General features: G+C 47.8%; 1 protein-coding gene across 1 annotated transcript in view; it reads left to right on the top strand.

Annotated features, from left to right (window-relative positions):
• The first annotated feature begins 22,194 nt into the window (after positions 1–22,194).
• The window catches only part of WNT3A (Wnt family member 3A), a 118,896-nt gene continuing 116,490 nt past the window's right edge, over positions 22,195–24,600 (top strand). Inside the window, exon 1 of the mRNA XM_073329597.2 lies at positions 22,195–22,265. Coding sequence (XP_073185698.1) covers positions 22,195–22,265 — 71 coding nt within the window. The remainder of the gene's footprint in view (positions 22,266–24,600) is intronic.

Genomic DNA, 24,600 nt, shown 5'->3' with positions numbered 1-24,600 from the left:
GAGAGACGGCTTCTGTCCCTGCAGCTCCACTGAAGTCCATGGGAAGTAGCGGCAGCCAGCGGAGGCCCAAGAGCTGAGTGGAAGCACCGGCGGTCCTTCCACGTCTTGACCCCGGCAAGCCTCCACAGCAGCTGGCACACGCTGGCTTCCGCGTTGGCGGACGGGCTAAGGATTGGACTGGAAAGGAACCGTTTCTCCCACCTCTCCAGCTGGTGGCTCCAGGGCAGAGCTGTTGATCCATCCCCTTTCACCCCCGTAAAGCGTTCGTCAAGTCAGCCTTAACCGTGATGTCCCCAAGCGGGGAGATCCAGGTGCAGGCTTGTTCCTTCTGCAGGATCCGATGTGACCTTCCAAAGCCCTGGTCACAGGCCAGCCCTGCATAAAGCTACATGTGTGTTCTGAATAATCCGGCAACTTGAAAAGCCCTGGGAGGTTCTCCAGGAATAGTGTTCCCTGGGCTCAGGGGCCCGAGCTACCAGCTCTGCTGAGAAACTCCACTAGATCTGAGCCAATGCACCTGTGGCTGGATGGGGCTGTCGTGGAGAGTCAATGCCACCTAGTGGCAGGAAATTCATTTCCCCTAAATCTGCTGACTTGCATGGTATGGGGACTGGAGCTCTGTTTTCTGAAGTCCATTCTGGGGGGAGAGAATGTAGCAATAACCCACCGCAGGCTACACGTGCTCTGGGCTCTCCTTGATTTCTTACACTACAGCCACTTTATGCCTCTCTAGCAGCGTAAGGAGGCCTTACACTGAGGACACGTCAGTTCTATGCCAGTGCCCTGTGGGGGGGACTGAGTTCAAGGGCTTGATGCCAACTGTTTTTAACCCTTGCCATAAGAGGTGGGGCAGGCATGTGGTCATATGGCATTACACTGTGAGTATTCTCTGTTTCCCAGGGCCTATGCAAAGCGGAAGTGTAAGTTAAAGAAGCCCTGAGGGTGCTCTGATTTACGCCTGAAGAAAAGTTGGGTGCATGGTGCTCAGCCCTTCCAAAGGCAGCACAGCACCTCCAGGATCACGCCGTTCTAAGGATGAAAATGCTGCTGTATTGCCAAGGTCTCCAGTTTAAATCACTTCTTATCACAACCCAAACATTGAGGGCGTGGTGAAAGATGAAAAGGGCAGGTCACAGACTGCGAGCAATCTGGATTGCTTGATAAACTGGGCACAAGCAAACAATGTGTTTGAATACTGCTAAGTGTAAATGTATATATCTAGGAACAAAGAATGCAAGCCGTACTTTCAGGATGGGGGACTCTATCCTGGGAAGCAGTGATTCTGGAAAAGATTTGGTGGTGGTTATGGAGAACCAGCTGAACATGAGCTCCCAGTGTGGCACTGTGGCGAAAAAGGCGAATATAATCCTTGGATGTATAAATGGGAATCTCGAGTAGGAGCAGAGAGGTTATTTGACCTCTGTCTTTGGCACTGGTGCTCCTGCTGCTGGAATGCTGTGTCCAGTTCTGGTGTCCAAAGTTCAAGAAGGAGGCTGATGAATTGGAGAGGTTTCAGAGAAGACCTATGGGAATGATTAAAGGATTAGAAAACGTGCCTTACACTGATAGACTCAAGGAGTTCAATCTGTTTAGCTTAATAAAGAGCAGGATAAGGAGTGACTTAATCAGTCTATAAGTATGTACATGAGGAACAAATATTTAATAATGGGCTCTTCAGTCTAGCAGAGGAGGTCTAACAGGATACAATGGCTGGAAGTTGAAGGTAGACAAATTCAGACTGGAAATAAGGTGTACATTTTTAACAGTGAGGGTAATTAACCATTGGAACAGTTTACTAAGGATCATGGTGGATTCTCCATCACCAGCCATCTTTTTCAATCGGGATGGATGTTTTTCTCGAAGAGCTGCTCTAGGAATTATTGTGGGAAGTTCTCTGGCCTGTGAGTACAGGAGGTCAGACTAGAATCATAGAATCATAGAATATCAGGGTTGGAAGGGACCTCAGGAGGTCATCTAGTCCAACCCCCTGCTCAAAGCAGGACCAATCCCCATTTTTTGCCCCAGATCCCTAAACGGCCCCCTCAAGGATTGAGCTCACAACCCTGGGTTTAGCAGGCCAATGCTCAAACCACTGAGCTATCCCTCCCCCCAAATGATGATCACAATGGTCCCTTCTGGCCTTGGAATCTATGAATCCCTTTGCCCTATAGATGGCTTTAAAAGAAATCATTTTTTTAAACAAATCTAGCGCGAATGAAAGTTGCCATGTTAGCAGCCCTGGAATGTGAATCTCTGGCTATCTGCAGTAGGTACATAGCAATAGAAGAGTCCCGCATGCTGTCCTGCTGACAAGATCTAACCTGACCTGAAGGGGCTGCTATTGGACTTCTGAATGTAGATGAGGCTCTGTCTACACTTAAACCACGACAGCAGCATAGCTACAGTGCTGCATCTGCACCACTGTAGCCCTTTCAGTGTAGACACTCACTACAGTGACTGGCGGGGATCTCCAGTCACTGGAGTTAATCCACCTCTATAAGAGGAGACAGCTAGGCCAACGGAAAAATTCTTCTGTCGACCTACTGCTGACCATGCCGGGAGTTAGTTTAGCTTAACTAGACGCCTGAGCAACGTGGATTTCTCAAACCCCTGAGGAATGAAACTGGATGGACCTAACTTTTTAGTGTAGACCTGGCTTCTGTCTACATATCCATTCACTCCTTATCCTTTCTGCTGAGACTGGCACAACAGTGCCAATTAGTGTCAGTGGCTCATGTGATGGGAAAAGTAAGAGTACACTGAGACCTGTTAGGACAACTAATAGTAATGACTGTCACTTGCTGATAACTTGAACTACAGCGACTCCAGTATGAATTTGCACATAAGAATGGCCAGACTGGGTAAGACCAATGGTCCATCTAGTCCAGTATCCTGTTTTCTGACAGTGGCCAATGCCAGGGGCTTCAGAGGGAACGAACAGAACAGGAAACCATCAAGAGATTCATCCCCAGTCATCTACTTCTAGCTTCTGGCAGTCAGAGGCTAGGGACACCCAGAGCACATCATAGGGCAATGCTGCACTCCAATTTAATCTCTCTTTTGAGGTAGGAGTGAGCCCTCGCTAGATGGCTAACATGTAGCTCAAGCTGCATGAGAGGCCTTGCATGAGTCCTCTGTGCTCCGGTGGGTTTCACCTCCTGAGAATTCTAGCTCTGCAGCAATTTCAGAAAAGGCCAAGCAAGTTAGGAGAAACCAGGCTTCACTTCAAAAGTTATTTCTCCTCCCTTGGTATCCTGCTGTTAATTGATTTATCTCGTTAGACTGACCTAACACTTGGTAAAGCAACCCACATCCTTTCATGTATTTATACCTGCTCCTGTATCTTTTACTTCATACATCTGATGAAGTGGGTTCTAGCCCACGAAAGCTTATGCCCAAATAAATTGGTTAGTCTCTAAGGTGCCAAAAGGACTCCTTGGGGTTTTTTTGAGAATACTGTTAACTGCTACATCAACACTAGGTGGCAGTACAAGTTCACATTTGGCAACATCTGCAGGAAGGTTTGCATCTAACATGGGTTGCTACCTTTGGAATTAGGACTTCTGAGTTCACTCAACTTTTCTGTGCCAGCCCTGCTTGACCACAGAAGTAGAACAGGACACAGGCTGAGTCACTTCCCTCATCAATCATCTACTTGGCTCTAGTCCTCGGTTAATTCTGGGTCCAAAGAAAGTAAGGTGATCCCTGATCCACCTCTTCTTCCTCTCCTCCCCCAAAGCTGGAACCAAGGGTGAGATTAGTGGAACAAGGGAAGCAGAAAACACAGCACAATACAACCAAGATCCAAAATAAGCCAAGGCTTCAGGCCACTTCAAACTAACCACCACAGCAGGGGCTGGTTTGGAGAGCTGGGCATTGGCTCCAGTGTGAACCCTAGCCCAGGGTTCAAATCCAGCTCAAGAGTTAGTAAAGCTCATTCCTATCTTACCCCTCTTTGAAATGGGTGGGTGATCTCCCACATTGCAATTAGCACTAATTAGACCCCTTGTTGGTAATTAGTTGTATGACAGCAGCATTCTAGGCACTGAACATACCCATAGTAAGAGTCTCTACCCCAAAGAGCCTACAATCTAAATAGATAAGACAAAGGGGGGTGGAGTAGGGAGGGGATGCAGAAGCAACGTGAGTTGGTCAAGTTGTTTCAGCAAGGGCTGAGCTGGGAACAGAATTTAGTTGTCCTGAGCCCCAACCCAGTGCTGGGTTTACGGGGGTTTTAATAGTCTGGTTCTGTCATCCCAGGCAGGCACGTACTTGCTGCAGCAGCAGCGAGGCCAAGGTATACAGCCTGAATCCAGCCTCCATGGCGGTGTCTGGTTCTAGGGTCGAGCTCCTAGCCAGCCAGCACGTGGCCACCTGATGGATACATTTTTTACATCTTTGGCCTTTACATGGGATGCTGGAAACTAACAATACAGCCCACCTTGGCAGCTGTCAGGGGGCAGGCCAGCTAGGACCAGCTGCAGGCCTGCTCCCTGATGAACTGGGCTAGTGGGTAGCCAGTGACCCCAGCTTCACCGCCTCAGAACAGACAGAATGGCCACAGCCCTGGTCGAGCAGCCCGGCTTATAACCTGGGCCCCCACAGCAGAGCAGCAGCTGTTCAGCAGGTACCCAGCCCACAGCGGCGCTGGCCCCTGTTCCAATCCCTGCTCCTGCTTTGTTCCAGTTCTGCTCCCCTCTAGCTTCAGATTTCTGGTTTCGATCCATGGCTCTTCTTCTGGTTCATGATTCAGGTTTACCCCACAGGTCTGGCATTTGTCTCCGTCCCTCCGGTACTGCCCCTCCTCTTGTTTCCTGGACACTGCCTGCCCTGGACCCAGCTCTAACTGGTAGGCCAAACTCTCGCTTCCACCACTCGCTTCTGACCTCCAGGTTAGCCACAGCAATGGATAATGCCTAGATCGATGCACATGGAGCACCTTGGCTAGGGGTTGGGGAATTCTGACTTTCCAATCAGAGCTAACTGTGGCATGAGCATCTGTCCACTAGGCATTGGACTGAGTCACCACTTCGTATTTCAGGGGCTGTTAGGCACTCCTCACATGCTAATAACTTCTGATCGCCTCTGAACGGGAGTCACACTGAACAGCTAGCGGTGAGAAACATCCCTGCCATCAGCAAGACTCCGAACCCCTCCTTGCCCCCACTGGGATTACCAAGATGTCTCTGCATGGATGGGTAGACATGTAAAGTGTCAAAGAAGCAAATACACTAAAAAGACATAGAAGCAAATTCAGCACCAGGAGCCAAAGTAAAATGGAGTTGTACCCATTTTCACCAGGGCTGATCTTAGCCCATAATAGACCCTCCGGCTGGGCATGACAAGCAAAAAACCTTTGATCCTTCTCAATTTAACTCCTTCAATAGATCTGAAAGGAGGAAAATCAAACTCTTGCATGCAATCCACAGGCTATGGAACTCATGACCACAACGTATCACTGAAGCCAATAGCTTAGTTGGATTGAGAAAGGACCTAGACATTTTTTATGAATGGAGTGGTGGTGTAGCCATGGTGATCCCAGAATATTAGATATTATTTTCTATGGATTGCAAGAATATCCAGAGAGAGAACAGTATTAACAATAACCAAGAAGTCAGGCAGGGATCTAATTCCTCTCTTGTTTTTCGGCCTTAAGGCAACTTCTAATCATTCGGGGGAAAGAGCTGGAAAGAAACTTTCCTTGGGGACAGGTTATCCTCTAACTGCCTCCTGCAGGGTTTCTTCCTCTGAAGTAGCTACTGCCCTTGGTGGAGAATTGATCTAATCCAGTATGGCAATTCCTATGCAGACTGTAGTGCAGACAATCAGGTTTAACGTGTGATATACATGGTTGAAAACTGTACTGTAGATAAACCCTTGGATATCAATGTTTACTTGGGAAGTCAAAGCTTTGTTGTTTTTTTCACCTCTTTTGTTCAATTACATTATGCGGTGTGTGTAAACACACACATATCTGAACCTGCTCCGGTTCTAGGGCCGTTTGCTTATCCAGAGTTCTCATCAGTGTAGCTCACTGGAGCTCTGCTATAATTTATCACCTCCAGGAGCCTCAGCTGTCACAACCAAGTATTTGTGACGTTAAGAGAGGGGTTAGCTAAAGAGAGAAAATATCTGTTCTTTGGGTCGGCTCCTGCAAGGCATGATGGGACATTCTTACTGGGAGGTCATTGTTATGGGAGCGCCTAGAGGTCTCAGCTGAGATCAGGGCCCCATTGTGCTAGGCACTGTATGGACACATAGTAAGAGACAGCCCCTTTCCCCTGAAAGAACTGAGAGTCTAGATAGACAAGTCAGAGGAAGTATCAATATCCCTGTTTTGCAGCCACTGAGACTGTGACCTTGAGGAAGAACCACTTAGTCAGTCTGATGGCAGATCCAAGAACTGGACCCAGATCCCCTGACTTTCAACCTCTTAATCACAAGATGGTCCTTCCCAGAAACCAGCCTTCCATTAGTTCACCAAAGGCACTTGCAGGATCGAATATATTCTCATATACTACACTTATCTTGTGCAACAATTAGGTTCTCCCCGGCACTAACGCTTTCAGGGCACACATGCAGCCAAAGCTGCTCTGGAGGACTCAGTGAGGCTGGCAAAAGGAAAAGGATGTCTTCATGAAACCGTGAAGGCGTGGAATCCAGTGGAAGATTCCAGGACTGGACACGGGGAGGGGAGTGCTTGGTAAGGAAGCCAGAGGACGAAATGAAGCTGATTGTCTCTGTGACTCTGAGTGCATGCAGGTCATTCCGCAATGTTAATGACGAAGGGTGGTTTGGAGCTGAGCCATGATCCCCAGGCTGGTTTCACTGCTGATTTGTGCAAGCTCTGAGCTGCAGGTACGGATGGAGTGCAGTCCTTGCAGACCTCTTTGGGGGAGGGGTGTGGAGGAAGGATGAGCCCACATGTGCCTGGTTTCCTCCTCTCCCTTCCTGGGACCCTGTGGAGTCACCTGGCTGGATCTCTGTGCTGCTGGAGGGGTGGGAGGAGCAGCAGAGAAAGGGGAACCTCTCCCTGTGAATCCAGTCAGGAGTTATTTCTTCCTGAAGTCCCTCTAGCAGGTCCGTGGGGAATGGCCCAGTGGAGACACATGGAGAAGCAGGCCCTCACTGAAGATGGTTTTACCTGGACCATGCTAGGACACCCTTTCCTCACCAATCAATGGGTTCAGGAGGCTGCACTTGCCGCCCCCCTCCCCAGCCTGCCCTCAAGTGTGGTAATGTTTGCTTGGAAGGGCCATGAGGCAGTCTCCCAGGTAGGTGTCTCTGTGGTAGAGGATCTACTTCTAAGGCTGTCTTCACTTTAATGGCTGCTCCATGGTGCTATGAGTTGGGTCTGGTTGGACAACTGGGGATTCTGTGGTCCCACCATGGGAGGCAGCAAGTCCAGTGGTCTACACAACCAAAGCCATACCATTGTACATGTGGGGGAGGGTGTGCACTTGTCAGGGGCGGTCTGGATAATACTTAGTCCTGCCATGAGTGCAGGGGACTGGACTAGATGACCTCTCGAGGTCCCTTCCGGTCCTATGATTCCACGACTATATGGACAGAAATGAATCCTCCCCCTTGTTCTAACCATGAGAGAGGCTCTTATTTAGACTAGTAACTGTCCCATGGATATATTTAGTAAAGTCATGTGGGATTTTGTTTGTTTGTTTTTTAGCCAAAAATGGCTGAGAATTTAAAAATTGAACAGTAACAGACTGTGCATCCCGGTGATGATTGAACGTGGTGATATTCTAAGCAAAAAAAGCCCCCAGCCATGCTTGAGCTGTTTCCATCCCATCACAGACTCAACAGACATTCTAGGCTTCAGCAGGACAATCCTGGAATCGTATTACACAGAATAGGTATCCACTGGTGTCCAAACACAAGCACTGAACATGGCCACAGTCTGGTAAGACTTTGGCACCATTGAATCTGGGCAAAATCCTAACCCTGAATCAGTTCTCAGACACCATGGTGGAGAGTGCAGCATCAGTACTGAGGTGGAGGTAGGCCAAGAGCATACCCTCGACACCCACAGCTGTCCATTTCTATTATGGTCGTGGCTAGAAGCCCAAGCTAAGATCAGGGCCCCATGGTGCTAGGCTCCTTACATGCAAACAGTAAGATACAGTTCCTGCCATGGAGCTTACTACTTAAACAGACAAGACTAAGGGTGGGAGAGAGGAAGGATTCTCCTTGTTGTACAGGTGGAGAACTGAAGCTCAGAGATTAAGTGACTTGCCCAAGGTCCCACAATGTGTCTGTGGCAGAAGTGAGAACTGAATCCAGATCTAAGTCCTAGTCTAGCCCCTTCACCATTTCCCCTGTTTGTATCCAGTCTGACACACAGACAAGATTACACACAGACTGTAATCTCCCTGGGTCAGAGTAGTCGTCTTTGCTATGTGCTTATACAGTGTCTAACACAATGTAGTCTTGATCTTTGACTGGGATTTCTAACTGCTACTCTAATTCAAATTAATAATTGTCTAGGCTCAGACCCTAGCCTTCAACTCTCACCCAGATACCAAGCTGCTGAGAATGGGAAAAGAAATTGAACTCCACACCCTCACCTAAATTGAGTGTCTCCATGATCAAGCACCACCTCGCTGGTCCATCCCTAGTTACAACACACCACCATAAGGCAGCCCCAGATTCTGGTGCATCTCTCCACAAAGCCCAAAAGCAATCAGTTTGTCCATGGCTTGGAGTCTTGCTCCAAATGTCCCGCCCAGCCCTGATTATAAACCACTTTACTCAGTATTCAGAAAGAACCATTGCTTTCTTGTGTGCTGTATATAAAACATCCATGTAAACATTTTTCATTTGACCTCTGCTAATTCTTGGACTTCATGTGGCAATGAGTTCCACAGGTTAATTATTTATTGTATAAAAAGCATTTCCTTTTATCTGTCTTAGTCTTGTTGCCTTTTAATTTCATTGGGCGTCCCCATGTCCTAGTACTATAAGGCAGGGCAAATTATAGCTCCTGACTTATTTTGAATCCATTCATTATGTTGTATACCTCTTAGTCACCTCTAAGTTATGAAGCCCTAATATTTTAATCTCTTCCTTCCCCCACCCCCTTTTCTTGAGATGGGGTGACCTCAATTGAACACAGTATTTAAGGTGTAACATCAGGTCACATTGAGATAATTTTCAATGTTATTTTTTATTCCTTTCTAAACATACTCTATGGTCTTGTTTGCTTTATGGTCCCCTGCTGCACATTCAGCTGTCCACAGATGCCAACATTTTTTTATAGAGTGGTTAATCAATGTGTACAAACTGCTGAGATTCTTCCAACGTGCATCACCTTGTGCTTACCTGCATTGAATTTCTTCCGCCTGTCGACTGGATAACTGCCGAGCGTAGCTCTCTCCCCCTGAAACTCCTCAAGTCTTGGCTAGCCTGAATAACTTCGTCATCTCTGACTTTCACCGCTTCGCTGTTTGCCATCTCCTTTAGGTTATTAATAAACGTTAAACACTTGTCCTTGGGGCACCCCACTCCTTAACCCTCTTTTGTGATGAAAATTGACCCTTTTTTCCCCCAACGTAGAAGTTCCAACAGGAGAACCTTCTCCAACCGCCATGCTCTTCTCACTTCTTCTCTGTTCCCTCTGCATTGCAGAATGGCCAGGTCCCTCAGCAGAGACTAGAATTCCCTTCCGTTTTACTCCTCACTCTCTTAGAAAATGAGCAGCTGTTGTATCTCAGTCATCTCTGCCCAGTTTCCCCTTCAGTCTCTGCTTCTGCACTGTCTGGCACCTCCTCAGCCTTCGTGGGCCTCTAAAGAATCCATTGACTTCTGAACAGACCATCCAGTGCTCTTTACTCCATGGAGCGGCAGCCCTGGGGCCCTAGCAGTCTGGATACACCCTGGTGCCTTTGCTATAGCTACAGCAAGAGATGAGCTCTGATCTCACCTACCCGTCTACAGGAATTTGCCAGCAAGCTTTGAAAACGCATCCTTCCTCCTCAGCCTCAGGGTCGGTAAGTGGCATGAGGACAAAGACCCCTCTGGGAAATGGCATGTGGCCTCCTTCATCCACAAATGGAAGGGTTCCAAGGACCTTCTCAGAGGGAGTAGATCCTAGTGTCACTTTGGCTCAGTTGTCCTGTAAATGATTAACCGCTGGAACTGAATAAAGCTGTCTTCACTCTCTAGGTGTCTGACACAGACTCAGTGGAGAGCATAGCTGTGAAATGCTGCTTGGCAGTAGTGGTTGGTGGACCCTGCTGGAAGGCTCAGATTAGGGTTGGTTCAGACAAAGTCTGTTATGTTTGGATGCTAATTCAAAGCCGGCCTGGAGCTTTTCAATTCCTTCCATCTCTCCTCTCAAACCAGCCAGTTTCTAATTCCTTCCCCCTCCCAATCTGACTCCCACACATCTCCAAGAGACCTCCTGAGCCCCCCTCTTTTATCTGAATACAAGTAAGGCTCAGAGCTTCAGCCCTCCCCAGATCCCTCCACACTGCAGTGCCCCTTGCCTACCTTTCACATTCTGTGGCGGGATGGAGAGACAGCTGGTACCTTCTCTTCGGGGGACTCTCCAGCTGCTTAGTTGAAGTCTCTTGCTCTGGGGCTTCCTGGGGTCAGACATCCGAGAATGCAACCCCCTCTAAATGTGAGGAGGCTTCAAAGCTTGTAAGGTCCGAAGACTCAGCAGAGAGTGCCAGAGCTGCATTTTGATGATGGTAGCGGGCCAGTGACATGGGGCAAAATCAGGCCAGAGGATGCTACCAAAACTTCATATCCCTGGGGAGTTTCCCCTGTCTTATGGACATGCCACCCCACTAAGAAGAGGTGGAAATACTGCTATAAAAGTTGGCCCCCATGCCACAGACTGAGGAGGACAAGCCGTATTGCGCTGGCAGGGATATGTGATATCTTGCATCTGGTGGGAACTTGGGACTTCTTTTGTCACTGCCCTGGGGTAGGACTGCAGCACGGGTTCCTCCATCTTCTTTCCCCTTACCCAGAACTGGTGTGTTTCTGAGGAGTGAGTTATGTTTCATTAGGGCTCAATCTCTCCCATCTTCTTCCCCCGCCCCTCCGGGGCTGGCTCTGTACAGGAGCTTAGGGGGATATGGTCAGGTCCCACCCTGACTCTCGAGTGGTGGAGCCAGGAACATAGTGGAATGGCTTGCATTGGCCCTAGTACAAAGGGGACACGTGCAAATATAACACCAACCTAAAATGAAAATGTTCTCTGCCTTAGATTGAGGCTCCACCCAATGCTCGTTTTTCCTCCGAGCAAGTTTGCCTAACACTGCCGACTACACCTGTTTCTCCCTACCTGTACACTATCCCCGTGTGTTTCTGAAGGCCATATTGACACGCCTCTTGATGTTTGGTGTTTTTCTTAAAGCCCCAGCTTCTGGAGACTTTGCTTTCTATAAAAGCACGTTTCTAGCCCTTATGGTTTCAGAGAAATGCTTGGAAACGTTCCCAGCATATCCAAAGGGTTCAAAACTCTGAAGGCAAACAACTTCCCCGCACACCCAAATCTACGTGTTTTCTTAAAATCTCAGGAACTTTTGGGACCAACCCCATGAAGACTGAATGCTGGGGACTGGCAGCAATGTAAATGGGTTCATTTCCACAATGTCTTCTGCTCAGACAGGCTTGGAATGGCACTGTTTTGGAGTGCAGGTGAGATAATCTGCCTCCAAGGGGCACAGTACATTGCAGAAGAGGCGGGGGCAGTTTGGAATGGGAGTTCAGCTCGGATTGGACCATCAATGGAGCTTTCCTAGCAGGTGAGCTCCAGGGCATTATTTTAGCAATTATCCAGGCAATAGGTTTTGCTAGGCACTATTGCAGGTAACAGAGGAGTCTGAACTGGGACCTCTGCCACTCTGGAAGACTGGGGTTTCAAATCAGAACCTCATCCAGGCCTTGTCTTTATCCTGATCCCAGCTTTGGGGAGGACGTTGCTGGAAGAGCTGAACCCAGCAAAGCCTGTGGTGACTAGGTCTGAACCAGAACCCCAGTTCTCAACACCCCCTAAGTCCTGATCTGGGCCCTCAACCAATGACTTAAATGCTCAGCTCCTCACACCATGACAAGGGGGCCCATGCTCATCCCAGCAAGTCCCCGAGCCCCCTGCGGTTTCCCAAATGCCAGTCAAGCGCAGTGCCAGGGAGGTGGCAGGGCTAGGAATTCCTTTCTTCTTTTGGTGGGGGAAGATTAGATGTAAATAATCTCCCCAGCTGTTGGACCCATTCATTCCTTGTGGGCTTTCTGTGGTGCCCAGAGAGAAGGCAGGCAGTGACCTGCAACCCCAACTCCAGGGCTGGGTACCCAGGAGATCGGCCGACTCGATGCACCTGTCAGGAATCTCGCTGCCAGGGCTACTATCCAAAGATTAAAGCTGCCCCCCCCCCCCTAATTGAAAACTCCTGGAGAGGACAGTCCCTTTACCACCACTGCCCTTCCCTGGGACTCATGTCCAGACCCTTCAGCTATGCGGGTGAGTCGAGCCCTATGTCTGTATAAGAATGATGCTACCCCTTTCCCCCCTCCCCATATACGCACACCTCTCTCCAATATACAGCTCAGCGATTGCTGTATTTTACGTGGCTGCTGGGAAGGATTGCGACCTCTTTGGGTTTAATCTTGCGTTCCATGCACAGGCACCCCCCACCCTCACAAATCCAGTGGGACCCAGCCCTGCCATTCCTACTCAGTCCTTATGCAGCACACATCCCCCACTAGAGGCCGTGGGAGTTTTGCCTGCCTGGGGACTACTGGATCCAGCACAATATGGCTTCCAACCTACGAGTAAATCCATGCAGAGCTGTAATGGGGCAGAGTTCTTCTATCTGACTGACATTCTCTCCTCCCCTCGCCCCCATACAAAAATTATACATGGCTGAACTCCGCTTTTCTTCACCCTAGAGCATCTGGCTTAACACACTTGGAGCCAATGGATTTTGCTTTGGATTTACGCCGCTGAAATAGAAAGCAGAAACTTGCCTATTTCTCCATCCTTTTTTTTAAAAAGAGCTTTAAGTGATCTTCCTGTCGCTTCTAAGTTCCCAGGACTCTAAAAAACAGTCTTTTTAAACCAGCACAACAAACAGGTTGATCCTCCTGAATGGATTTGCTTCTGTCCTGTAAATTTTAAGCTATTACTCACCCAAAGTGATGCAGCCATAGGTGTTTCTGTTCCATGACAGCATTATGCTCCACATCCTTACTTTTACCGTAGATCCATCCTGATGTGTCTGCACAGCACCTTACGCAGTGGGGTTCTGACCTTTGGGTGAGGCCTCCAACCACTAGTATGCAAATAAATGAGAGGTGGCCGTGGTCAGTGAGTTGCATGTGCCGGTGTGTGCAGACAATGAGTCTGATTCACCATTGCCCGGCGCCTTGTGGCATCACGTTCACCAGTGCCGAGGGGTCGTAAAACCACAGCTGTTCGGATCTAGCCGCATTTTACATTAATTTTGCTTGGGAGTACCTGAGGGCACAAGGTGCAGTGCAGCAAAGAATCTGCAGGAGGCGCTGGCTTGCACCAAGTCAGCTTGCCTGAACAAAAGGCCAGGCAGGTGGCCACCCCACAACTACATTAAGACATCATAACTTTGACTAATTTGTAAACAGTCTGAAAGGACATCCTCCCTCCCCCCAAAAGGGAGAGCTGTCTCTTTAAACCCTGAGGATATGACCTCTTGTCCTCTCCGTTTATAAAAAAAAAAGAGAGAGAGAGAGAAAGTCAGACTGCTGCCTTGTTAAACTCTCCCCCCTTTTGTGATGAAAATGGGGGAAAACAATGGTTATTCCTCCAGCTTCTGTTTTCTCTTTTTGTCATTCATGCTCTGGGTCCTTTCTGTTTATTTATTGACTCAGATCCCTTGTCAACACTCAACCTGCTTCTAAGTTTTTTTTAACACCTTTTTACTCTCTTCCAAATCTGCATTCCCCCCCCCTTCCTCAAGATACAAAACAGATGGGAAGCTTTGTTCTCCATTTCCCTTCCTCTTGGACAGGCTCCTGTTCCATCCTCAGACTTTATTCACCATACGCCAGGGATGAGTGATTTTTGATGAGTGTGTTAAATAACACTTGATGAATTATTATTATTATTATTTTTAGCATCATCCACTTGGCAAAGCTCAGGCAAATAGCTCTGGGGCCTGATTCTTCACTCCTCTCTACAAGTTGGTGGAGACTTGGGATCATTTTAGCTAGGCTAGTCAATTTCATGACAACTTTGCAAGGCTGATATTAAATATAAATTGTCTTAAAGAAATCCAGGGCCAGATGTTCATCTCATGTATAACTTTGCTTACTGACTTTTTGTCCCAAGTTTGTACAGCACCTGTTCCATGACTGTTAACCAATGTGGTAACACTAGCAGGCAATCTGGCCCTCGGTCTTCAAATTCTATCCATCTTTCCTGGTTGGTCTTATTAATTCATCACAGTGGGATATGCTCTATGGATAAATAGAAGAGACTCCAGTCTCCGGCTTTCAATCTAAAGCCTTTTAGCAGCATGAAAATTTCTATTTTAAAAACATATCATACTGCAAAGGCAGGATTGGGCATCAAATTTTAATCTGTTGATTAAATGTCACTTTGGTTCTAAGGAAATAATATTTTGAGTTGAATTCATAAAAAGGACAAAATTCTGAACCAAAGGGGTTTTTATTTTTTTAATCCACTGTTGTCAGTTTAAGACCAAATATGGCAAGCTTTTCTTTTTGAAAAGTTTGTGGCATATAATAGGAATTGTTTAGAACCTCTAGAGTTTCTTGGGTTTGTTGATTTCATAAGGAAGTCTCCATTTCATATAAAACACCCTGGTCTTGTCTTTGTTTTTTCCCAAAGTGTCACCCAAAATTATGCTTACTAAAAGTACAAGGAAAAATTAAGAGCCAGATCTTGTATTTAGGGTTGCCGGTTTTGGTTGGATATATTCCTGGAGGTTTCATCACATGACATAATTTTTAATTAATTTAATTTAATTAAAAGATTAACCTTTTAATTCCTGGACACTCCAGGACTATCCTGGAGGGCTGGCAGCCCTGCCTGTAGTCCTCAGGCTGGATTTAAGGGGGAATACTCACTGACTTCAGCAAAATCTTGCCTGATGCCCCAATCCTGAAACTACGTATATACTGGGCATCAGTGCTATTGATTTCTTGCGCAATGCTCGCTGTAATAAGCACTACGAGTTTGTAGGATCGGGGCCTAAGAGAGGAAACCCTTGGCACAGAAACATTTGCATTGGAGAGAATAGGTGACTGTAGCTCTGCTTAAAGAGATGTCATACAGGCTCAGTTCTTAGGGTACGTCCACACTGATAAAAGATGGCCGCCGCTGGCCTGGGTCAGCTGACTCACAGAGCTTGGGCTGCAACGCTGTAAGATTGCAGTGTAGACGCTCGGGCTCTGCAAGCCCCAGTCAGCTGGCCTGGACTTTGAGACTGTGCTCTGGGGTTTTTATATCTCAGTATGGTCATATCCTTAGAGACTGAGACTGTGCATACTCGTGCACATAAAGTAATTGCAGCCTCATGAAAGGTCCCATTGAAATCAACTGGACTAGACCCATGAGTAGCTACTCGTGTATGTAAGAGCAGGATCAGGCCCTCGACAATGACCTTTGAGCTTGGTCTTGCATTCTTTCCTTGGGCAAAACTTCCTGTGGCGTCTATTTGCCTGAGTCAGGCCTGAAGAATCTATACCCGTTCAAATACACAACATGTTGGTATTTGCATTCCCAGGTGTCGGACTCCTAAGCATGAGTTTTGCTGGACTGGAGCCAGAGTGCTCAGGATTGAGCCCCTATTGGTCAGATCCTTCAGCCTTTCTGCAGGTTCAACTCCCCAGGCAATCTAGAATTTTGAATTTGCAAAGAATGCAAGATTGGTCCTTCGGTGCCTGGGAGAAATTCATTTTCTTTAATTATTCAGTCCATTTGTGAAGGAGCAAAACCCTTTTTGATGATACCATCATGTACGAAAAAAAACAGATTTCTACACTTTCACGGATGGAATCATTGAATATCCCTTTACACCACTGAAAATGTGAGCAGAATTGGGACCAGTGTCACTGAACCATGCATTTTTGTGTGGCAATAACGTGGATCATTCATCTTTAAAACAGGTTTAGGGGAAACCAGATTGGTTTTTATTCCATTTGTTAATGAAAATCGCCATCCAGTGACTTTCCCAGGGCAGGCCCTTTAATTGTATTTTGTTTGATCAGTGCTGGGGAATAACTATTTGGGGGGTGCAATCCTGCAAAGCTTTGTAAACTCGCTTAGCAAGCAAACATCCTCGGGACCCCCTGTGACCCAGCCGCAAATGTGAAGGCTCTTGCCATCTCTGGCGCCACCGATTCTTCTTAGTCCTTATCAGGTGTGTGACCATGAAACAGGGAACCCTACGTGGGACTATACGGACCGTTCACTTTCTGTACCATTTGTTTCCTTCCCACTGTGTTTTCTTGCTGCACCACTAGGGGAGCCAAAGTTACACCAGGTAGAGTCCTGCCTCTCCTACACACAACAGCGAGCAAGCGGGTTGCTGATTCCAGTTGGCAAAGAGGGGACATGCCCAGGGTCACACAACAGGTCAGTGGCAGAGCCAGGAATAAAACCCACCAGACTCACAATCTGGTGTGCTAGCCACTCGCATATCCTGCCTTTCTCCACTGCCTTTTTACTTTGTTGATTTGGGCCACAGCATCTCCTTGGGACGCCAAATACAAGTGCCAGGCAAGTATGGCTGGTGAGCATGGAAGATGTGAGAGAGAAGTTTATAATTCTTCTTCTTCCACTCCCCCACCCCTGCAAGATAACAGTGGCCCTTCCATGCAAGAACTGCAGAACTGGAGCTCCATGCAAACTGTCCCCTTGGCCTTATGAGTGAGATGATCTGCAGGGAAATAGAGGGTCTGGCACTTTGCATGGCGGGGGAGTGCATGTCTCAAAATGATGGCTTTCTGGGCCCATAGTTCCATGTGATCAAAAGGCCAGGCCCATACCAGTCCCCTGTGGTCCCAAACTCTTCCGCCTTGAGGGGACATCATCTCAGAAACTCTGGGCAGTTCACCATCCTGAATTTCCCCTCAGCAGTGCTTGCCCCTAGAAGGCCATGGTGTTGCCTTTCAGTTATTTTGCTGTAAATACGGTGGAGGGAGATCAGCAGCACTGAAATTTTCCAACATCCCAGCTGGCAGTGACGTGGAATAATCTTACACAATCCAAGCCATCTCCCGAAGAACTCCCTGGCCAGACGCTTGGCTGGTGTCAATTGAAGTCAACAGAGCTATGCGCGCTTATGCTGCCGAGGATCTAGCCCTGCGCGCGCGCATTGGGCTATTAAGTTCTACCAGCAGAATCTTACATTTGATAGCACATACTTTAAGAACCCGGCTGATTATATTGCGTGTGTGTTGAAAAACCCTTTCCAGCACCCATGGCAACTTTCCCAGCCTCCACTTCCTCACTACAGGACAGGCTTATACATAAATCCAGCTGATCATAGCAAGCTGGTGGAGGAGGCGCTGGCATGGGTAGCAAGAGTTGTGGCTTTGATTTGCAGATCTGCCATCGATTTGCATTGCGGTCCAGTCCCTTGACTGTTCCCTGCCTTCATTTTCCCATCTGTACAATGGGGAGAATGCTACTTATTAACCTATTCATTATGTTGCTGTAGCACCGAGGCCCCAGCCAAGCCTGGGATCTAAGCACTGTACAAATGCAAAACAAGAGTCAGCCCTTGCCCCAAAGAACAACCAAGACCTAATGTGGGAGGGCAAACAGAGGTGAAGTCACTTGCCTGGCATCACACAGCAGCTCAATGGCTGACTCAGGAATGGAACCCAGGTCTCTTGGAGCCAGCTCCAGCATGGATGATGCTGTTGTTGTGAGGATAAAGTTAATGCTCACAATGTGCTCTGAGCTCTTGGCTGGAGGGTGCTGTTGAAAGGCAAAGTACCCTTGATTTACTCAGAGTCCTTCTCATAAAGGACAGCATGTGTTGGGGAAAAAGCCATTTTTAGATGCTGTTTAGACCCCTCAGTATAGTGTACACACACACACACACACCCAGAGCTGTCCCTTTCCTCTGCCGCAGGCTCTGCTCTTAATGACATTCTTGCTTCTGCCATCCTAGCCACAGTTGTAACAAATGCTCTCCAGGGAGGGGCTGGGTTTGGGGGCAAAGGAGGGCAAGAGAAGTGTTGCAGCAAGATGTTTCTCACCCATGTGGCAGCCGGTTAGTGGGTCAGGCTGCCTGCCTTCCTATCAGGCTGTCTTCTTGGCAGCCCCACATTGCTCTTCTCTTGCCCCTGTGCCCACGGTTCTTTAGTTCCTTGCAGCAAAAGTGGAGCCTTTTCGGCTACAGTACAGCCCATCTTGGCTCTGGTGGAAATTCCCTGTCACTCAAAGTGGGGTCCAGCTCCTAAGTTCTGTTCTCCCCTTACCAGTGGGAGTGGTGCCCACAGATTTTAATATCTGAATGAACAGGCTTGGAGCTCGCATCTGGTAGTTACACTGACTACCTGACCCCTTGGCTATCCAGGCTGGTTCATGGCCTCCGTTTCCACCACCACCTCCTCCTGACCAAGGCTCCAGTGACCACTGTATCTTTCATCAGAAGATTTCAAACACTAAGGAACTAATTCTTGCAGCATGCCCTGGAAGGCAGGTAAATATTTATGTTCTCGTTTTACAGAGAGGAGAAACTGAGGCAGTGAGCCGTTCAGGGCCTACTCCTGCTCCCACTGAAGTCCGTAGCAAAACTGGCAGTGCCTTCAGGGGTGCAAGATCTGGCCCATAAATGACTTCCTCAAGGTCTCAAAAGGAAGGCTGTCGGGCCAGATCCTCAACTGGTGCAAATCGGTGTCGCTCCATTGACTTCAATGCCTGATTGACACCAGCTGGGAATCTGGTTCCTGCCTCCTGTATTTTAACCACAGCCCACATTCTCCCCGACACTGCAAATTACAGCAACTAGGGGCCCGATCCTACCTACATTTACTCCTTGTGGTGGCCCCATTGCAGGATGTAGTTCCCTGGAAATCAGTGGGGCTAAACACAACCTGAGTAAAGATTAGCAGGACTGGGCCCTAAGAGAGGACCAAAGATGGGCAGAAAATGCAGCAATTTACCTTGATACAAATGATCCTAAGTCAGCGAAGCCAGTGGAAACTATGCAATCGGCCACAGAATCAGGTCCTAGAAAGACTGCTGTGTCAGCCAGGCTAATGTTAATTAGCTATAACCAATCCCCAGCCGCATTATTAATAACCCTAACCACTATTGCCAAGGGTAGGTATGGATAGTATTTTCCATTAGCTGGTTTATGCATAGCTAATGATCATCAAAGCATCTTGGAAAATAATACCCGTTCTGGTGGGCCTGGGACAAGGCATCTTGCGGGAATGCAAATCACTCCAGGTGGGGGAAGCCATTGCCCCTCTGCAGGTTGGGGTGTGGCCGTTAGCACCTGCCCAAGCGTTTGTCTGTAACTAGGTCAGGAAAGCTTCGCTCCTTGGATCAAGCCCTTGCAAAGGACACTCTAAGAGTGGCCAAATTCCTTCCCAAACTTCCTGGCCTGATATGATTATTTGAAGGAGACGACAGCGCCGCGCCACCCCGGGTGCAATGAAAAAGACCTGGCGTAGGAATGAATAGCAGGGCTGTAAAAATAAGCCGCAGCTGCCTGGTAAAGAAACAGGATCCACTTCTTGGCTATTGTACGTATTTATTGGGCCCGGGACTGGGCTGGGCTGTCTCCATCCTCCCTAAAAAGCGGCTGAATTTGTATCTTCAGGTCGATTCTGGTGCTTCCCTGGTCATAGCTCCAAGGCGGTGGGGCCCACGTTTAAAGCCCTCTAAGAAACAAACGAATGGGCCTCGGGAGCGATTTGCTAAGAGACCCCCCCCCCCCCCCCAGCCATCCCCTTCCAGCGCTGGGAGGCAGAAAGCGGCTGTCGCTTGGAGAGCTCTCCAGGCGTTTGGGGCACGAGGGGGAGGCGTGTGTCCCTCCGAGTCTGCACGGTGAGCAATTCCCCTGGAAAAGCCAGAGAAATCCCCTCCTTTGAACGCCTCAGCGCTCGGGTCTTTCCCGCAAGGCTGTCATTGGGTGGGATTTTTGCTAAGACGCAGGGAAAGTCCTTAAGATGGGGGGGGGGGCGTTCACGCCCTCCCCTCCAACTCTCTCTCCTTTCTTTCTAGTCCCACCTTGTGCAATGCTATTCCTTTTCTCCCGCAGCCTCTTTGGCTCCGGAGCCCTCCGAGGAGGCGAGATTGGGGGGGGGGGGGGGGTTATTAATACAATACAATACAACACCACTGCAGCATCAGGCCGACCGAGCATCGGTTCCTGCTCTGGAAGGAAACAGCATCGAATCCCGTTGGGCTGCAAGAGCGTGATGAGTGCCAGCAAAATTGGCCATATAGCCTCGATTTCCGCTCACCTCTTCTCATTTCTTGGCAGGGTGGGAACAAAGATCCTTCTCTTTCCCCCCACCCCCAATGAAAACCCGATCCTTGCCCATTTCCAGGGGCCAGGATCAGGCTCATTACAGACACCCCAGAATGCGGTACGTTTCAGGTTTAGTTTCATCCGGATTGCTTCGATATATTTTCAAAAATTAAATTGCTATTTCCCCCTTAGACTGGGTGTCTGTAGCGGGGGGAATGGATCTGCAATCCTGGATAAAAAGGAAAATTAAAGTTTGGTTTAAACCGACACAAGGTCCACGCCCTCCTCCAATATAATCGTGAAATAAAAATCTGAGCTTGATTGTATCTTTCCTCAGCGACTGAGAAACTCTGCGAGTCAAGCCTCTCTTTCAATGTTATCTTTACCTCTCTCTTTGCTAGCAAACAGGAAATGCCCATGTAATATCTAAGTAATGGTTATTATTCCGCATTAAAAAAAAAAAAAACCATCTGGTTGCATTTCTCCACTCCGGTCCCACCCACGTCCCCCACTGCAAGATCCCAAACCAGCCCGGGGTAGCCGGATATCTGACACGTTGTCTCAGATACAGTTGTTTTTCAACAATATGTTCCAAAACAGCAAAGAAATCTGGCCACCTTTTCCCATGTCTGGCAGCTCCAGAATTCATTTGTTAAATTCCTGCTGCAGCAAAAAGAGTTGGTTTCATTCCGTTTCCATACACCCTGTCCCCCGCCCCCATATCAGAAAGTGTCGCAAGCTACAATTAAACAAACTAGATCGTTTATTAATCCTCGTTTGGGGTTGATCTGATGGATGAAGTCGTCTGAAGCCACGTGCTGGCGAAATTGACTTGCGAATCTTTTAAATCATTGTGGGGATCCATATGAAGGGTTTCAAGAGGGGGTTGATGTTTGAGTCGAGGTCTGCAGTGGAGCTCTGGGGTGGTGGGAAAGGGGAGTGCGTGCGTGTGGAAATCCTGTCTCTCTCTTTTCATGCAAAAGGAAAGTTTCTCAAAAGTTCGTTCAAACGTCTCAGGCGAGGAAAAGCAGATTGATGATGAAGATAAGAGGGTAAAAAAAAAAAAGACAGACAGAGCAAGTAAAAACAAACAAACAAACACACGCCCCCAAAAATAACCTCACAGATGTATGTGTTTTTGCATTTTAGTAGCTTCTACCCAGGGAGTGAAATCCGGGCAGGTTGTTATAGCTACCCTAATCCACAGGGGTCCCCCCCCCACGTCTATTTAAACCCCCTAAATCTTCCTTCCCCCTTTTAAAAACTACATTTTATCTCTGGCTTGTGGGCCAACATGCCCCTAATGAGTATTAAAACACTATCTCCTTGCAATTAGCTCATTCCTGCCTTCCCGCTCCTGATTGACAGAGCAAGCAGAAGCACCCAGAATTCTCCCTTTGGCAATAAGTGCTGATTGGGTCCTTCTACAGAGAGCGACTTCAAACTTTTTTTCTTTTTCTTTTTCTTTTTTTTTTTTTTTTAATATTTGCCTTCAGTGTCTTGGCTGAGAGAAGAGTTTTTTACCTCTCTGGGATTTTTTTTTTTTCTCGAGAGGAGTTGGGGAAGGAAGAGAGAGGATTATTTACCTGGTTGGGCTGAGTTCATTCGATTTGATTTGTTTTTTCTTTTTATTCAAACAATCATCGTAAAGCAGAAGAAAGGCAAGCGTTGGCAACTCTGGTTGAATTAAAAAAAAAAATACCCCCAAACTTTTCATCAACTTTTGGCGATGGGCTGTTTTGGATATTTCCTGTTTCTTTGTGGGCTGAGTCGAGCTATGTCAAGTTACCCAATCTGGTGGTAAGTTTGATTCTTCTTGTTCTTTTTTAATTTAAAAGGATTCCCCCCCCCCCCGCTTTTCTGCAACTCCTGCTTTTTATGATGCCTTGAAATTCTCCATTCGTTGCCCCTTAGCTAAAGAAGTGGAATTGTTCCAACCCAGGAAAGTTTTTTTTAGAATCCGCATTTCACCTCGTTTATTTAGACATTCGCTTTGTTTATTATGACTGGGTTATACCTGGTCTCGCGTCATGCTGCTGTAAAAGAGAGGGAGAAGGAGAGAGATCGAAAGTTATTTTTTTAAAAGGGCTTTGATCCTCTCCTGCGAAGAACAAAAGGCACTGGCTGAATTAAAGAGATAATGATACAAGTTGACATGAGTATTTCAAGGTGATTTTGAGCTAGTCAGGTGGAAGGAAAGGGGGGTGGAGGATGAAAACATTTCCCCCTTGCTTTAAGGAATATTTAAAAAAAAAATCAAACAAACAAGAAGTAGGTGAGACAGGATTGAACAACCTGGACTAGTTATGTAAAGAAAAGATAGAGAATTGGTTAAAGCAAGGACTGGGGCAGATTTCTCAATATAGACTTTTATATTATATAGATTATATTGTGTATTATGGGATTTGATGGTGGAGGGGTAAGATGCTGTTCCCAAAGCTTCTGGAAACTTGGAAGTGATGGGCCAGATTCGGAACTTAACTTAGGGGCTAAATCTTAATGGGTCCAGAGGAAATCAGAGCAGAATCGGGCCCTACGGGTTATATACTCTCTAGGGCAGCGAGGCTGGGGGATGCCACCTTGGCTCCACTGGAAGAGCAGACAGTAAACCGGGGGTGAGAACACCCAGATAGACGTTTGTTGTGGTGCTCTGCTCCTTGAAACCCAAATAACACCATTCGGGGAAAAGCAAAGCTCCCCCCCCCCCAGTACCAGTGGCTTCCATTCTGCAATGTGGAAATAACCACTCCGTTTCCCTCTGAATCTGGGGCGAGTTTATACCTATCGGCTCCCCTTTTCACGTCAAAACATATGATTGATAACATGGGGGGGGGGAGACAAAGCCGAAGAGGCGCATTCCTAATAAAGTTGTTGGGAACAGATCTTCGCCTGAATTCGGCTTTTTTCCTCTCTGTTGCTCTGGAACTCACAATTGCTGTCGAGAGGGAGGCGAAATAGACAAGATGCACGAAAGATACATTCGTCTCCAGTGACCAGCCTTGTAATCCAAGGGGATGGGGGTGGTGTCTCATCTAACCGTATTAATGCCCCCCCCCCCCGGCAACTTCACTGCTTCTCACAGCCCCGCTGCGGCGAGGAAAACACACCGCGGCCAAGGGAGAGCAGGTGTGAGAAAGGAAGGACAGATTTTTCCCCTCCAAAAGCAAGATGCCTGGGATAGGGTTTTCCTTGTGTAACTTGTAAATACCGTTGCAGTTCTTTATTTCCCGCCCCCCCCCCCCGGCTCAGATCGATTCAGGGCATTAATTCACTGAGACCTGATGAAACACACAGAGTGTTGTCCTGAGAGGCCGGTTGAATGTTGCACCCTATCCCTTTAAGAGATCATTTTAGCGCTTCGACCACAAAAGCACATGAAAGTAAGGGGTGCTGAGGAAGGCATGTAGCTGCAGAGCTACTGTAATTACTAAGTTTAGGTAACTGGAATGAGGGAAACCCTCACAGAGAAAGGTCCTGCTGTGGAAGCGGTTCCTGAGCAAGGCGCAGGAAACAAATACAAGGGAGCCTTTAGCAAGGCACGGGTCTGCAGAAATGCTGAGGAACCCTAGTGAGGTGCTGCAAATACCAGCTGATTTCACTGGACCCCTAAGTGCCCCAGTGAAGTTCCCCCAGCAGGAATGTGGTGCAATCTCCGGGCTGTGTCAATGTTTGCCTGCGTGTGTAGGGAAGGCAGGCAGTGTACAGCTACACCTGGGGGGCGGGGGTGATCAAAATCGCACACCCTGTGGATGCGCGCGCGCAGAGAGTATTTTCAGTAACATGCTCCAGTCTAGCCCAACGATGTTATCATGACGTCTGATCTGATCAATTCCCGAACAAAATATGCTTCCCGGGTACATTTCTGCCCATCCACTCGAACATGCTGATGTAAAATTTGCATGCGGCAATCGAGGTCTTTATTTGATAGGCGATCGAGGTTTAGGAGAAGAAAGGAGGGCGCAGGGAACTGCGGGAATCGATATTGGTAGCATACCTGGATCTGTTCTCGCTCTGTGTAGATATGTGGAGAGGAAGGGGTGTTGAAGGCAGAAACCCCAACTATTTCAGGTATGTCTGAAGCAGGGAATTCGCTTGAATGGGAGAAGGGTAATAAAATGCAAATGTGTTCCTGATA

Source organism: Lepidochelys kempii, chromosome 2 (assembly GCF_965140285.1).
Source record: "Lepidochelys kempii isolate rLepKem1 chromosome 2, rLepKem1.hap1, whole genome shotgun sequence".
Taxonomy (NCBI): domain Eukaryota; kingdom Metazoa; phylum Chordata; order Testudines; family Cheloniidae; genus Lepidochelys; species Lepidochelys kempii.
This window is presented reverse-complemented; position numbering and strand designations above follow the sequence as displayed.